General features: G+C 40.2%; 1 protein-coding gene across 1 annotated transcript in view; it reads right to left on the reverse strand.

Annotated features, from left to right (window-relative positions):
• The window catches only part of side-VI (sidestep VI transmembrane protein), a 63,550-nt gene that overhangs the window by 14,997 nt on the left and 30,438 nt on the right, over positions 1 to 18,115 (reverse strand). The window contains exons 6-10 of the mRNA XM_018113644.3: positions 17,551 to 17,751; positions 11,691 to 11,842; positions 11,480 to 11,624; positions 7,647 to 7,777; positions 1,868 to 2,027 (exon numbers count right to left, since the gene is read on the reverse strand). Of these exons, the coding sequence (XP_017969133.2) occupies positions 1,868 to 2,027; positions 7,647 to 7,777; positions 11,480 to 11,624; positions 11,691 to 11,842; positions 17,551 to 17,751 (789 nt within the window). The remainder of the gene's footprint in view (positions 1 to 1,867; positions 2,028 to 7,646; positions 7,778 to 11,479; positions 11,625 to 11,690; positions 11,843 to 17,550; positions 17,752 to 18,115) is intronic.

The following is an 18,115-nucleotide window of genomic DNA, read 5'->3' on the forward strand; positions in this document are numbered from 1 at the left end:
ATTTTCTTGTTTTCTTCTGTATTCAACTACACATTCATTATTTTTTTAAAAACGTGTTATAATAATCTATACAGACACTTTTTGCAAACCTACTCAGAGAAAGGGTATAGAAATAAAGCTTGTATATAAAAAAGCGCCACTGTAGAAACATAATAAGAGGAAATGGAGCAGGAAACAGAAGCAAAAGCAAAAGCAAAGCATAAGGCAACAACAAACCGACCAACAAAACACAACAATAACAAAATTGAGCAGGGAACAAGGATCTGTGTGCTAAATTGCTAAAAAAGAGGCAAAAATAATTAACAGGAACGGTCTTTCCGTTTTTTAATTGCAAGTTCAACACTTTTCACAATCAAATTGAGCAGAAAACTCGAGCTGTGGATTAAATCTGATGATTGAGGGCAACCAAAAAGCTGTGTAATTAGTTTAAAAAGGTTGTTGTGTGGTCAAAGCGCTGGCAACATTACGAATTTCATTTGTTTCGATTCTGAAGCTATTATTAAACATACTCTACTATAAACTTAAGCTGGCAAGGCAAAGTAGAAATAATAGACCGAACTAAAAGTGATTTCAGATTAGCCACAAATATAGAAAAGAGAAGCTAGAATGCATTTAGTTTGGAAAACATCAGCATATTCAATATTTCAATATTAAATTCTGAAATTCAGTGGAAACCATTGTGTGTTGGAAAATAAAATACAAAAATGGACAAACATTTGTTAGTTCGTGTAAAGGGTTTCCGTATTGTGAGCTGACTGATAGAAAGGAAAAGGAAATGCGGCCATTCAATGAGAAAATAACTGAATGTGAACAAAGAGGCAGGAAGCCGAGCAAAGGGCTTTTTGTTGACTAAAGAGCGTGCCTGGCGAGCACAGCCTAGCTGGCTGGCTGACTGGCTGGCTGGGCTGGTCCAGGCCAAGTTTTACTTATTGTGCTCCAGTTAAAAGAAATCAAAGTTGGCAACCGCAAAAGTGCGCACGGGCTAGGCCAAGATGGCTAAGCTAAAAGCAAAGCCCAGCTCGAATCAGCTTCAGTTTCGGCTGCAGTTGCACCCGCACACAAAAGCCCAACAATATAAAAGCCATTCGAGTGCGACACAATAACGGGGGCGTATACGCAATAAGGCCGCAACAGCTCCGCATGGGCACAGGGTTCACCACCCGCCCGCCTACTCGCTAACACGCTCAGCCATCCAGGCACTCGACTACTCAATAATGCTGCCTTTTTGTGTGTCAAAGGTTCTTGGCGAAAGCCTAAATAGTGCAGCACCCGCTGCTGCTGCGACGGAACTCTATCAATGCTGTGGGCACAGCATCAGCACCACCAGCACCATCAGCACCACCAGCACCACCCGCAGCAGCAGCAGCCAAACGGGATTCGATTTAATAGCCAGCTCGCATTTAAGAGCTGCGAATGTTTGTTAATGGCTCAAGCCGTACGTTTAGCCATGTGCTGAAAGAATGATAGCCCCGCGCAGCCATTCAGTGTGTTTTTTATGAGCACAGCCACAATAACAATGTCGCGGGAGCCATGCAAATCGACGCGCACACATGTCAAATGTGGGCCACGCTTAAAATGTTGCGCATACGCAGCGTTGCACAGCGCTATAACTTTCGGCATGGTTTTCCTCTCATCGCAATGTATGTTTTCTTTTCTCCCCCCTTTGTAAAGTGCTAAATAAAACTCAACACGTGCCCCATAAAACTTGACATGCGATTGTCGAGAGCAAGAACAACGTTTTATATACTCGCAATCAATTCAACGAAATCCTAAATAAATGAAACGCAGTTGGAGCACAATGCGCGGCCCCACCCCTCGCACTAGCATAGCTTAAAGTCGAGCAAGTCTGTTGAGTCCTTCTACTTACACATCACTTTCAGCTCGACTATGTTCGAGTCGCCGTCTCCTTCCACATTGGAGGCGGTGCACGTGTAGTTCCCAGCCTGGTGACGGGTCACGCCCTGCAGCGCCAGATCTCCGCTGCTCACAATGACGCCGGCCCGCTGATTATGCTGGATGATTTGATTCTGCGAATTACAAATACCAAATGATCATTAGTCGTAAGTCATCATCAAGTTAAGTGCCTTAACTATTTAGGTCATACTTCTACTTATCAGAACTTTCTTTTCTTTCATTCTATACCTAAAGCACTCGCAATGGCATTGAGACGATTATCAAGCAAGAAAAGCTGCATCAATTAATGCAATTACGTATACGCCGCATACGCAATTCATTGCGGAGCATTTATAAGCTTTGCTCCCAGTCCTTCGATCAATGCAAACTCTCAAGCGAAGCCAATTAAACACTATTAAAATAAAATATATTAAATAAAATAAATTACTGAATATTGAATTTCATTATATCATTCATTTTATTTCTAAGATCTGCCTTTAAAGTGTATTACAATATTATACGAAAAGTTCGCATTTCTTATAAATCACAGTTTCTAATTTCATTTTTATTGTGTTGCGATAAATTTGAAATCGATTTATCAAGCAGTGCCATATAAATTATCAATGCCTTTCGAATCTCGCCAATTTAAATGTAATGGCATTGCTATTCCAGGCGAGCTTGCCTCTCGGGCGGAAGGTCAGTGGAGCATTCATTTATTATAGAGGCTAACCCTCTAAAAATTTGGTCGCTCATAAACGCGCAGTCATACGCGAGGCGCTTCATTAGAGCACTGGGCGTGAGTGTGTGAAACGTGTTTGGCATTAGCAAAGAGCTCAAAATCGACCAATATTTACTTAAATTTCACCCACACACACACACACACACACATACACACACAGTCACTTGACCTGTACGAGCAGCACGTTCGCGTTATAAGTATAGACTCAACACACGCTGGCAGCTGTGGGCTGGCCACGCCTATCGTAGCTGGAGGTTTGGCGCTCCCAATGCGCTGGCACTCGACAAGATTTTGACGCATTTCCCCAGAGCCTTGTGCCATTTAGCAGCAAAACAAATTCGCACTTTGGCTTGCACAACAACAACAGCAACAACAACAAGAACAAGAACAACCAAACCACGAACAATGGCAACAAAAGCAGCAACAACAGTGAAATAAATAAAAATGTGTGTATAAATTGTCGACAAAAGTCGAAATGGCAAAACAACAAACGGCAAGGCGAACAAAGCCAGCATGACCTTAGCACACACACACACACACACACACATAGACATAGGTATGTGTATGCATAAGTAGAATGTGGCGCAAATACAGTTGAGAATATGTGCAAATAGTATACAATAAACGCGGACAAACAATGCAATGTGGCAACACTTTAATAATAGTGCTGCCTGCTTTGCCGAGAACTGGGCCACAGCTTTGATTCCACTGTGTTAGTGTATGTGTGTGTGTGTGTGGCATTGGCAGTGGAGCCACAATCCACCATTGTGGATCAGCCAGATAGTTCGGCCCGTCGGTCAACAACAGAATGTTTGCACAAATATATAAACATACAGACACATATTCCATATATATCGATATTTTGTTGCTTGATCTTATCTATTCTCTAAGGCCAACACGGCGTATGCTTAATATTTATGTATATAGCGCGCACTTTAAACTCCTGGCGCACACAGCGAGCAGCGAGCACACAGCCTTAAAGCCCGCTGAGGCCACGACCACTCCCACTCCCACTCCCACTCCCACTCGCACTTCGCTTGACCCCTATTCGCACTGCTCCCGCGGGCCTCACTTAAATAACCCCCAAGATGTTGGCTGCCGCTTGCCAGCGCCCTTATCAGCGACCGCTGTTGTTGCTCTTGTCATAAAACAAATAAAAATGTCGCCAGGCACACAAAAGTAAATAAAGTTCAAGGTTGTCACACAAACAGCAAACAAGGAGCAATAGAAAAAATACGCACACACACACACACAACTAAAGTAAAAGTGAATAAGTAAACAAATAAAAAAATAAATAAGGTGGGTTCCACTGCGTTCCGTCTCAGTTGAGGATTATTTCAATAGTTGAAGGCACATCCGCAGCAGCTTTTCCGCACTGGCTTTTCCGTTCTGCTCAGCTTGCTGCCGTTCGCACAACCCTTTTGCCAGCTGCCTACCGCCCGCCCCTCGCCAGACCCCCCCACAGTGCTAATGGCGCATTTTATGCGCTGCCATTTTATTTGTCTGTCTGCAGAGACAAGCGCCTTGACATGTTTGTGTTTGCCTGGCGCCACGCCCCCGCCACCAGACCCACTGCTTCGACGGCTACGGCTACAATAAATACCCAATTAGTGTTGACCATTTGCTTAATGGACAGTCTGATTGGGCTGCCCTCTACGAGTTGAACAACATTTTCCTTGCCCTCGCATCAACTACACATTTCTTGGTATTTTAACTAGATTTATGCCTCATTTCGTGCCATTCAAAAGTCACCAAAAACTTTCCGACATACGCATTGACTATCAATTCGCCTTTGAGCACGGCAAATTGAGTTTCCTACACATCTGACAGAATAATCTGAGCAACTTGAAAGCCGCTTTGCACTTTAAAACTGTTTTCTTGGAATCGAATGCTTAGTTAAGCTAGAGCGAGAGCTATATTCCATGGAAATGATTCCCGTTCAAGTCTATTTATTTTTCTGGTTATCGAAAGTCGATTAACTTTGTATATATATAATATGTAACTATTTTTAAAAATATAGAAAACTAGAATATAAATGCATTTAGCTTCTTCCTCAATCAAATTGTGTGTTTATTACTTTGCATTAATATTATTATTAATATTACAAATATTTATATTTGATCTCTTCTTCTGTCTATGCCGTATCACAAAAGCAATTCTCATTCAGACTTTAATAAATTGTAGCTAAAATTGCTTTGTGTTATTGCTCGTTTCAGTTCTAATCAAATTTTCCGTTTATGTTTGCTATTTCAGCACTTCCATTAAGACAAATAAGTGCACTCACACACACACACACATATATATATATACAAAGAGACGCTTTCATACATGCGCATGTGTTAAATAACTTTTGCTGCCAGAAGCATGCAGAAATCGGTCTTTGCGTTTTTACCCTCTGCACAACGATTGCTGGTCGGTTGCGCTGGCAACGTCTTCCATCAAAGTTGTTGCCAGCTTCTTAATGAGCATGCAAAAGTTTACCACACACACACACACACACAAACACTTACACATCGACACACACGCTCACGCACACGCACACGCACACTCAAAGAGGTAAAAGTTTTGCTTCAAGTTTAATAAAACTAATTGTTAATTTAATTTGCCAGCTCGTCGTTAATTGTTGGCATGCATAATTGAATAATAACTGACAAAGACAAAGCGACGCCAACAACAATTTAACACAGTTGTCCTCTGTCATTGTTTACACAAACACACACACATACACACACGCACGTATTACAGCTATAAATATATATCTCCATATATTACGTGCGTGGACTTGAAGCCGTAACGTGGCCAAAACCACTTGCGCTTGACGAGTGAAGACTCAGCTTTTGATTAAGTAAATTGCATTGAATGCGAAACGAGATACACAATGCCATAATCAATCTAGTTCATTATTGAGCCAAGTCTGACGGCTGTCCGTCTGCGAAAACAAAAGTTGCCACACACACACACACACACACACAAGTTTATTTAATTTAATTCCAATTGAAATTGCCCACAAATTGCTGTTTCCAATTTGACAATGGACTGCTTTGCACTTGACTTGCATTTGACTTTCGCTTAGCCCTTGTCGTTGCTTCTCCTTTTGCCTGCTGTAAGTACGCACTGAGCGTAAGGCTTGGCCCGGACTAATTACGCATACGCCATGTGAGCTCGACACAATTCAGACAGCACATAAAGAAACTGAATACATAGCCAATTGTATTTAGCCACTGCTTCCCCATTGCTATCGCTCTGTGTCTGTTTCCCTCTGTTTTGTGGTCCTTCTCTCTCCCCCATTTCCATTTCATTTCCGTTAGCGCTTTTTGCTTCGCACTCAGCTTTTATTGTTATGACGTTGAGCAAGTCAATTGGCTGGCAAGCAACTAACTAACTGTTTAGTCCTCTTGTTAGCCCTGTCAACAGCGACATGAGCTGCAATTTGCATGTGCGTGTAAATCGCTCGCTCACACACCATCCATCCAGCCATCTGTCTGTCTCGCACTTATTGCTTGTAAGCCTTTTGTTATGGTGACAACTAATAAGAATGCAATTTATGTTGTGGCAGCACTCGAAATATCCAATTATGAATATATGCAAACTTGGCTAGATTTTGTCTATAAGTAACTGTAAGTTTAGCTGCGAATTGTCATCCAGGTGATGCATTAGCCATTAATTTGTTTTAGTTTAATCAAACTTGGCTCTATAAATACAGTGTGTCACCACAGTAACTGTTCTTCAACATTCGTTTCGCTTAGTATGCGCATATAACACGTAACGTCCATTTGTATTTAGCATTGTAATTTGTCTACAAATTGATTGACAGCCATAAAGGAATATGTATATATATGTATATATCTATATATATATGTATGTACTTCTATTTGGCATTTTTCGATTTGTGCTCTGACAACTCTGCTGTTTGTGGCATTGTCGTACTCTGCTCTGCCATCTCGTTTCATTATTCATCTGCCGTCTCTTTTCGATAGCCGAACTTTAAGTTCATGGCACATTTGTGTTGGCTGCCTTTGTGAAAAGTTTCTGGCCGTGTTCTTGTTTATTTATTATGAGCATTTGCCAAAGTTATGCCTGATTGTCGTTGTTGCCTTCGATGTTGTTTGCCCTGTGCTCAGCCATGTTGGTCTTTGACTGCTGTTGCTGCTGCTGCGCCAACTAATGAATTCAATTAGCATTCATATTATTCATACACTTGATTCACTGGCTGCGGCTCGAGCACATTGAATATTATTTATTCGCTTGTTGTTCGAGCTGCTCCTCTGAACTTGTTCACTATCTATTGTTTTTGCTTATGCCAGCCAGCTCAAGTTTTTGTTTACTACTTGTAAAACTAATAAACAAATGATTTGCAACGCAAAGTTTGCACATTTGGGGGGCCCCACTGAAGTGGGACTTGAGCCGCACTCGAGGGGGCCGCTTGACTCGATTGCCTTAAAATAATTGGCCAATAATTCAGTAAAAATGACCACTTCATTTTGGTTTTATTATAATTCACTGGCGGTTTGCCTATTACAGGCTATACAAATACACCCACACACACACACACACGCACGCACACATTGATTGCACGCCAATGCCAGGGGAATTGCCGGAAGTACAAGCCTCGCTTCCGTATCCACAATTGTCTTGAGCTATTTGAAGAGCACTTGAAGGTCAATCTACTTAGGCCATATTTTGTGCTGCTCCAAACGAGTTGCACACTTCTGCATGTACAGATAATGAGTGCTTAGAGAAGGTCACGCGTACATAATGCGGCTGAATAGCTCTTGATTTAAATATATATAAATATAGTCATATACATGCATACGTATATACATATATATTTCAATGAGCTGCATTTACAAATAGTAGCTCCTCGTGCTCTCTAAAGATACTCGTTTGCCTCACTCTGTCTTTCTCTCTCTTTCTTTCTTTCTCATACACACATACACTCTCTATCTTTTCTTCTCTGTTTCAGTCGATAAGTCTTGATAAATCTTTGGATTTGAAAAGTGTTTTTGCTACTTACATTATGCTTCCAGACAACTTTATAAGCGGCGGGATTTGCATGCACTTTACACTCGAAATAAACATCATCGCCTTCCTCGATATCCTCCGGATTTAGGTTCGAGCCCAGGTCCAGCTGCAAGGTGGGTATAACTGCAACAGAGCGAGAAAAAAAAAGAGAACATGACCAGCTGATTCTAATGCATATATACACATATTTATGGCCACATTTGCATGTTGCTTATGTGTGTGAGTCAATGTCTGTGTGTGTGTGGGTGTGTAGTCTTAGTCTTGGTCTAGGCAGAGCCTATCAACTGCAATTTGCTGTTGTTTTACTTTGAGCCAAGTTTAGCACAGTCAAAAAAATATATGGGCAAATAAACAAAGGAAAGAGGAGAAAGAAATGCGCAAAAGAAACACTCAGAAACGGTCAACAAAAAAGGGAAATGGGGTTAATCTGCGCTTATCTGTGATTAGTGTCGCTTCGTAGGAGTACGTGCACACCGCCCCGCCCCCTTGCCACCCGCCCAGCGCCATTACCTTTCCTCTTGGCAATGGTTTCTTATTATTTGGCGCATTGTTGTTGTAGTTTGGTCTTGGGTTGTGCTTACTGTTTTCTTTTGCCACGTTTTATAAACAAGTTTCTTTAAGCCGATTTCGCTCTTTGGAAAGACTTGTTAATGAAAATGAAAATCGCTCGCCTAAGCCCAGCGAATGACAGCCAGCTAAAGAATTTGAGCAAAAACAGTGACAAAGGCTGAGACAGAGACAGAGAGAATGGGCCAGAGACAAAGGCAAAAGTTGTTTGCATAATTTAAAGACCTTTTTGCCTGCTGCTCAACAAGTTCATTAACGTTGACTTTAAGCCCAGTTTGTAGCGAATGGCCGTCCGAATAGGGCAGCACAGTACTCGCTTCGAGCACTGGCTTAGGGGGCTGGCTGGCTGGCTGGTTGGCCGGCTAGCTGGCCACACTGTTGCGGTTAGATGGGCTTAAGTGGTAATAACTGTCACTGGCCAAGCTGGTCAGTGGCAGCAGTGGCAGCAGCAGCCCAAACTGGCCAACTTTACTTGGCTAATGCATTTTATGGCTCACAGTCCAACTGCAGCAGCACAAAAGCAAAGCAAACCCGAAACCCGAAACCCGTAACTGCAGCTTAACCTAACGACTTTTGAATGCCGCTGCCACAGTTTGTAGCAGACATTCGCAATGTGCTGCCGCCTCCGACTCCTTCGGCTAGTCTTGCTGCTCGTACTGCTCGTGCTGCTGCTCCTGCTGCTTCTAGTGTGTGAGGCCTGTCATTGTCTGTTGCGTAAAAAGTTGAACAACTGCTCGTTAGCAGCCCTTAAATTGATTCCACTGGCTCCTGCTTCTCCTTCTCCGTTCTCTTCTTCTCCCGACACTGGCCATATAAATTACATTAACTTAAAAGTACTTCTGTCCCGGCCCGACCGACTGAAACTGAGAAAAATTGGCTTAGAGCTAAATTAATTGCGAATGGCAGATGTGCAGTGTGTATAGTTTTTGAAAATAGTGTGCATCTGCACTAGCTGCAAACTTTTGGCGGTGAGTGTTATGTATTATGACAGACAAAAGTACTGAAATACTAAATTAAACCACTCCAGTTGCTAAGTGAATAATCGTTTTATTCAAGCATAAGACAACACTCAACTTTGGCTGGAAAACATTAGTTCTGGGTATTCAATTAAATAAATCCTATAAGCCGGAATCCATGTGGAACTTCTGCTTGGGCTGCTTGAATATACATAGTTCCCTGATTTCCATTAGAATTGTTGTATTCTTAGAAAATCTTTTTTAAGGCCTATACTACAATATCATCTGCTCCGAGTAGTAGTCCCTCATTGATATGCCAATCGATTTGGCAATGCAGCCAAAAATCAAATTGATAAATATATTTGGCTCTTCAAAAGTTCCTCCTCAGCTGTAAGCTCGAATGGATGGTTTATTTATAGCATCAATACCCACCCTGGCCCTGGCAGAGCTTTCACAATTTTCACCCTGTCAGCACATGTTTACAGTCAGCTTTGGCGGAACTTCCCACTGCTTGAGCATACTTAGTTCTGGCATGGACATTGTCCATATTTCGCCAGCTTACTCATTTTTTTTTTTTCTTCTTTTTCGGGTAGCTGCTGCGTCATTATTTTTATTGCGGATATGACTTTAATTTTTAGTGGTTTCCGTTTCATTTAATTTTCATTTTTAATTCAAGTTGATTGTGCGGAAAATTAAATCTTTTGCTCAGCTACTCGCTGGCATTTCGGTTTGCTTGTACTTTTCTGTATTTCTCTGTATATTTAGGTCAAGGTACAGCGCAGAGATTTCATAAAATTTGAGATAACTTCGTTTTATGACAATTCTCATATTAGGTGGAATAATGGCACAATTATTGGCTGCTCATTTGCAGCGAAGTGCAGGGGAACTTTTCAATTTACCCCTCGGTGCAAACAAGCGGCGCGCTTAAAGAAGACACAAAAATCTTTGCAAGCGAGAGGAAATCACAGGATGCAGAAGCGAAAAGGAAGAGAGAGAGAGAGAGAAGAGCTTCCAAAATATTTTAAGCACGCTATAAACATGTAAATGAGCATGGAAATTGAAATTGTTATCTAATTTTTTATATCAGCAAGCGACGCGCGTAAAATTGAGAGTCTGCTTCACGGCGCCCACGCAGACATCGTGAAATGCTCCTGCGGCAGCAAAGGCTGCTCCTTCAGCTACTGCTGCTCCTTCGGCTGCTGCTGCTGCTGCTGCTGCTGAAAGGAGTAAAGTTTCCCTGGCAATGGGGAACGATGCGCAAAAACTCTTAGATAATAGACGTGGCAACTGTTTGCCTAACGACAACGACAGCGACAACGTTGGCGAAATTCTCGAGACTATTGAAACATAAAGGAAAGTGCTCTTACATATACTTTATGTACATATATGTATGTGTGTGGGCTCCTGCCTGGGTCAAAGTCTTTGAGCTGACACTATGCGAAGAGCACTCGTATAGAGCCAGCTGGTAGGGCACAAGTTGCCTTTTTAATATCTTGACATAGAAATTTTATTAACAAACTTTGAGCGCATATTGTTGACTTGGCCCATAAAACAAGCGCTTGACATTCGGGCTGAAAGCCGCGAGAGACAAAGAAAAAATAAAACGCGAGAAAGCCGAATGGAAATAACCTCATGTCTATGAAATTTATATGCAAATCAGTATTGATTCCGAGGACACGGGTGATAAGCGCTCGGCACACTTTATGACACCGCCGCCTGCCGACTGTGCTGCCACCCGAAGCCCCACCTCGGCTAGTTTACGTGCCACTTACGGCCATAAAATAAAGCGCGTGTTCAACATGCGTGTAATTATTTGACAGGGATAGCTGTGCCCGTGCCCGAGCCCGCCTCTGCGGCAGACCTCAAGCTTTATTGACATTGCGCTGAACTGGGGCCGGTCTATCCCATTTGTTTGAATTGAATAATATGTGACTCGAAGTGGGTCAGACAGCCGAAACATTTGCATCGACTGTTCACCATTTGACAAGCTGATTAGCTGCACTGATAACAGGCTCAAGCTGAGGGCAGGGGCAGAAAAATACTGTTAAGGTAGTCTTTGAAGAGTTATCTAGGGCTGAATATTAAAAATTATTTATGAAAATCAAATGAATAAAATAATAATAATTATTAATAAATATTTATTGAAGTTGATATGCATATATATGCATATAAGAGTTATATGGGGTATTATAAAAAAAAAAAAAAAATGAATAAAATAATACTAATACTCAATATATATATGAATGATGTTGACATCGAATATTCGCTTTGATTATTTATCTCAAATTCTGGGAGTACTCACAGAAGACATTCAGTTTCATGGCCGTCTCTCGTATGCCGTTGCGCACCAGCTCGTTGGTGGCGCGACATGACAACGCTTTGCCGTGGTCCTCCCGCGTTGGGGTGATGGAGAGAATGGAGGTGCTGGCATTGCCATCCTCGGTGACCTTTAGAGGGGTCGCAGCGGGTTACAATTTGAAAACATTTTATGTGGGTCACTTGGTGTAACTCACCTTCTGGCTGTGGCCGTGCATCTCCAAATTGCCCATCCACCAGGTAATTTTTGCCGGCGGCCTTGATCCGATTGCCTGGCACTCAATCTCGTATTTACGGTCAGCTGACATGGGCTGATTGTTGAAGCTGATTTCTACCAGAAGTGGACGCACTGCAAATACACAAATGTATATACGTGTGTGTGTGTGTGTGTGTATTTGCATCCATTAATATTTATAGTTAATTTATGTGTTTAAATGGCGTTTAAGCAGTTTTTATATACATGTGTGCATATTTTAATTCTTTTCGCTTTTCCCTTTTTGCCATTTATGTTTATTTATTCAAATTGTGTGTGAAAAATCGAAAACGCAATGAAAATCGACAAGCAACGCAATTAAAATTAATTGCGGTGAATTACGATTCCAACGCTTATTCAACAACTGTATACTCGTATACAACTACAACAACAACAACAACAGAAACACTATCACACGCGTAACAATAGCAAATAAACATATATGTATGTATATATGTATGTCAAGGTATGCACATACATACGCTTCAATAATTGTGGAATATAAAAGTATAAGTATTTTATAGCACAGCCACGTTTCCTTTCTTTCCCTGTATATAAATGCAATATACATATATATAACTAAATTATATATAAATGCTATATGCCTTGATTTACTGATAAGTAATACTCTCTCATTGTTGGGAATGACTGCAAACTAATAATAATAGATACTGGCCTATATTTATATCAAAGAGTCACAGTCCCAAATAGATTCCGATGATTAGGCAGAAGTCAGACTCAATTTCTACTGATTATACAGCAAGGACAAGCTTCAAAAAGCTTTTTGAATAAACTTCAGTATTTTGTTGCTTTCGGCTGGGTAATAGACATGATAATTGACTGTCGTGATCAGGTGAAAAAATAGATGGTATAAATGTCAAATCAAAGAAATTTTTATTTGATTTGTGGCTGTGGTCTAGTATGCCTGAATTGCTCTATCAAAGCAACTCAATCAATTGCGCCAATCGAAGGGAAAAGTCAAACAATGATTTGGTAACTGCAATTTTATGGAAATAAATTTAATTAATTTTGCACTACTATCAAATGGCGTTTCATAATTTATCTGTCAGCATTATTTAAAACTCAAATCAAATAATATTTGTTTATCTATAAGCATGCATATATATATTATATAATATATTAATTATTTACATTTCGATCATTTGCTTGTTTGATGCAAAATGTGAAATGTTGTTTGTATTTATTGCGGTTGAAAAATGTTTACATGCTAAATTAAAAAGCGCACTTAAACTTCAATTGTGTGTGTGTGTGTGTATAGACATATTTGCTAAAATCGTTCATGAAAAGAATGTAAACATGGTCACGTAATGCGGCCAGGTTCATTATCGCGTTTGCACATTGTTACCATAATATTACCTAGAAAACAAGTTTATTTACTCTTTTTTTTTTCTTGTTAAATGCTTTAGCAAATGCAATTTAAATTATATATAACGAAATTGTGAAATTCTGAGCGTAATTTAAATAAATATTACTATTTACCGAGAATATTTAATACCCTTTTCGCAGGTATTTCATATTGGTTTCCATGGAAAGGGAGCAATTCGCATAAGAATGTTGCGTCTGATGCGATGCTTTACGAAATTAATTACGTAAATATTTATTGAATGAAACATGAGTTGACATATCACATAGTTCGCCATATCACAATCAATAGCAGTTCGATTTTCATTCCCAAAATATTATCCTTTCGCTCAGTCGTATTTAAAATCAGGTATAAATAACTCGCACAGACTTCATTTATGATTTTTTTTTTTTTTCTTAACCTACTATCGCGCGTAAGCGTATTTAATCTGTGGCCAACCAAACGAATCGCTTTCAGTTTTCTATTTGCATTATATGCCATATAAACTATGCATTTTCATGCGAACAAACCAATATATAGTTTTTTTTTATTGGAATTGCTGTTGTTTTTCCATTTACAGCGGTTGGCCGCGTATTTTATGCATTAATTTAAAGGCATGACATTTCAGTTAAGCCAAAATGCAATAAAAATATCAAATGAAATAAAAAATGTTGAATGCGACCGCATTGATATGTGTGTGTGTGTGTGTGTGTGTGTGTGTATTGGTTATATTCTTATTATTATGTTTTTATTGAAACAACACGTGTACCTATGTGGTTGGACCCCAGAGTATGTGCATGCGTGTGTGTGTGTTTGTGTGGTTCATAGTATTTTTTTTCTGCCTTTAATTTTCTGTAACACTTGATTGTAATTAAATTAATTATGTACATTTGCATTGGACAACCATTAAAATGTTTAATTAAACAGGCAACGAGAGGCATCTCCACTGGCTGAGCTTGATTAATTATGCAAACGAGCCTTTTTTTAATAATTAGACATTTAAATTGTTCAAATTGTCAACAAATTAAATGAATAGAATAGTTGCTAAACGTCGAGCGAACTCTATCGAGAATACGTGCTCAACTCTAACAGACGGACAGATGGAGGGACAGACGGATGGACAGACCTATATAACTAGCTCGCAGCGAGATTAACGAATCTGATGAGAAATCTATGGCATGATATGCATAGGGTCCATTCGTTATGAAAAAGCGTCTTGAGTGAGTTTGAGTTGAGAGAGATAACTAATGAGGCTTTACCCAAAAGTTGCCAGAGAGTAAAGGCGTTGAGTCCGTCGAGCTTATGCATGCATAAACTACTTCGTATTACTATTTCGTGTTTTCTCGGCTCGGTAGCTTGTTGCCCTAGCAGTGAAACTAAGACACGGCAGAATCAGTGCGCTGTGAGCGGCACTCAAACGGAATGATCACTTTTTCAGTTGCTATGCTCTCTCACTCTCTCTCACTCTCTTTCTTTCTCTCTCTCTCTTTCTCTCTCTCTCTCTCTCAATCTCACTCTTATGATATCCATCTCTTCGCTTCTGAGTGAAGAGTGTACAGAAATCGTACAAATGTCTGCCCTGCCCATGAAAATTGTTTGATGAAAACGGCGAGAGCCCACACTTAAAGGCCCCTTGCTACTTAAATATATATATTCTACAACATTTTTGTGCTTGTATGCGACCTCAGCAACTCATTTACTCAACTCATTAGCTCGCACTCGCACTCCCACTCCTTCGACTCTTTTTTGCTCGATTGAACTTTCCGCCTCCGAGTCATATAGAAGCGCAATCTTTCACTCAAATGGTTATCGGATTAGCTCTAACGAATTTCGCGACTTGATAATTCCAATAAATTAATTATGGGGCATTTTTAATTATTAATTATTGTTTTGGGCATTCATGCAGCTCTCTATATATCCTATAGGCCCTGCCAAGCCTCATTCCCTCTTCGCAACTTCAGTGGCATCTTGAAATCGACCGAAATTACTATAAAATGAAATCTAGAAATATTTCAACTCATTTATCAATTCAAACTATAAACAAGGCAATTTACAGTTCATCAGTGGCTGCTACTTAGAGGTTTTTCTATTTTAAATGTGAACTACTTAACATGTGCGCTAATGAGCTGGATATGCCGCTGATGTTTGGTGCCTGATGCGCGTGCGAGAGTCGTGACATTAGTAATCTAATTGTTAGTGGCCATAAAATTACCTAATTAAGGTCATACTTATTATTCAAAACTTTTTGCCTGCCTGCGACACGCACACAGCCAAACGCTAAGAGCCAAGAGCCTCACGAATTTCCGTGGCCACGCAACAAGCCAAGGCACACACACTTTTCCCTTCTAGCCAAAGCCAGTTAGCCAAGGTCAAGTGCTGGGCCATAAAACTAATATGCTTGGCAGTGTAGGGACGTTGATATCAATGCTTCTTATATGGCTACTTGTCTGCCATATTAATTAACACGATTCGGGTAGCCAATGACATTTCAGTCGTTGTTGTTGTTGTTGTCCACATTCTCGAACGCATTTGGCCAATAATTTCAGCGCTTTTATTATTGACGTGTTAAATTTTATGCTGTCTAAGTGCGACACTCTTGTCGCACGTACACGTGCATGTGAGTGTGTGTGTGTGTGTGTGTGTGTGTACGGCACAATAATATCAAATATGCGCATCACCATCTGTTGTCGCAAAACATTTTTACTTTTATTAGCCCAGGCCTAAGTAAAAATTGACAGCAATTGCTTTTCTGGCCGCTCCACAGAGTGGGACAGACAGCGACAGAGTGAGAGAGACAGCGATAGAGTAGAGTGAGCGCGACTCCGAAGTGCCATAAAATTCAATGGGCAATCTTTAGCTGTTAGCGCAATGCCTGGGGCATAATATTTGGCAATGGCAACGGCAACGGCAACGGTCGGAGTTGGGGGCTGGCGCAATGCAACAGGAGCTGTGCCCGGGCTTTGGGTATTGTTTGGCAAAAGTTTCTTTATTTATTTGGCACTTTACATGAAAGTATTATTAATAGCGAGCTATTCAAAAATATAGAAACGCCATTTGTTGGCTGTTAGCCAAGTTAATGACTAAATAATGCCAAGCACTGAAAGTTGCACAAGCGCAATAAAGCTGCGAGGGGGTGAATACGAATTACGAAGAGACTCCGGTCTGATATTGTCTTGAAATGAATATGTTTAACCTGCATTTAGTTAAAAACATGCTTGGCTTTTATTTTAGAGATAATTTCACTAAGGTTTTCTTTTCTTAGAATTATTGGAAATCAGTAAAACTAAACAGAATCGATTTGTGTAAATTCTTGAGAAAATTTCTTGAAGCAAGTAACCAACATATAGAGCCGATCAGCACTTGCAATAATTCTCGCTTTTAGTTTCCATTAGCTTAATTAAAAATAAATATTATTTAAAAATGTAGACTTAAAAAAGGGGAAAATCGAATTGCTCTCTGTAAAACTGAATCCAGTGGGAAAATGCAAACACACACGCACACACACAAAGTTCGGTTGTAAGAAAATGGAAAATCGCATTTGCAAATTGCATAAAAGCAAATTCGACATCAGCATTTTACACGGCTCTGATTGCATCAAAGAGAGTAAATACTAATAAGGCTTACAGGATCAAGCGCAGAACTTTTCCCTTTCACACACGCACACGCACACAAATTGGCAGCAATTTAAAACAATTTTTAAATTTACTATGCAATTCAGTGTCGTGCGAAAGGGCAATTAAAAAAAAAAAAAAAAAATGCTCACGAAATAATAAATCCGTTTGGAAATGCATTTGGATAAAACAAATTTATGCATGCCTCTGCGTGTCCATCTCTCTCTCTTTCTCTCTCCCTCTCTCTCCGCGTGTGTTAAATGCAGCAAATATGTCCAAACTAAAAACAGCTGCAGCTACATACAATATGTGGGTGCCACAGTTCAGGACAATCGAACAGACGTTCAAAATAGAATTTGTTGTTGTTGTTGTTGTTGCTGTTGCTGTTGGTTTTTATTTGTAATATTTACATAAGCCATTTTATTATCTATTATATTTTTTGTGCCATTCGACTACTGCCATTTTCTTTTTTTTTTTTGCGTTGGCCGTGAATGGGTTTTATCTGCACAGCTATTTGTTAAAAGTTTTATCGCAACGCTTAAAACCGTGCTGCAGGTTGGCCCAAAAAAAAAAGAAGAAAAATAAATAAATAAACTGTTTGGCCAACCGTTTTTAGCACCATATTTCGTACATTTACTCGCGTTGTTGTTGTTGTTGTTGCTGACGTCTGCAAACACTTGAAACTCAATTTAAAATTTTTCAATTTAAGTGACCCAACACGAAGTCAACAACGGCAACCAGGCCGAATTGGTATAGCTATATACATATGTATATAATTTGTATATAATATAAACATAATGTAATGTCATGGATAGCTGGACAGTACTTACAATAGAGCTCAATCGTTATATTGGTGGCCACATGCTTCTTGTGGAAATTGCTCGCCTGGCACGTGTAGACCGCATGCTGGTGGATGCGTGACAAGTTCCGCACCACCAATTTGCTGTTGATGGTGCCGTCGTATGTGTAATCGACGACGCTATTCTGCAGCTGTCCATTCATCAGCCAGGTGACAGTCGGCGGCGGCGAGCCTGTGGGGGTAGCCAAAGCGAATGCGAATGAGAAAAGTTTCAAATGGTCGGAACATTGGGTGGATGTGCCATACTTAAGGTGGGCAACGGCCTGACAAATATGATTAATTCAGGGCTAAAGCACTTTTGCTTGAACTGTATAATGTAAAGATGAAAGCATATGCATTGATTTTAAAAAAAAAAACGAAAAATAATCTTAAGCCCAGCATAAAATATGAATGATCATTGCTGGAATTTCTGTTTACAGGTTTGGCTGTAATTACTCATTGATTAGTGTCTCTGATTTAGTAGAGTGCTTCGCTAGCTAGCTAGCTGGCTGGCAGGCTAGACGCCATCAACATTGTCGCTGTCGTGGCACTTGAAT

This window comes from Drosophila navojoa, chromosome 2, assembly GCF_054131105.1.
Source record: "Drosophila navojoa isolate 15081-1374.11 chromosome 2, UAZ_NAV_1.0, whole genome shotgun sequence".
In the NCBI taxonomy this organism is placed as follows: Eukaryota; Metazoa; Arthropoda; class Insecta; order Diptera; family Drosophilidae; genus Drosophila; species Drosophila navojoa.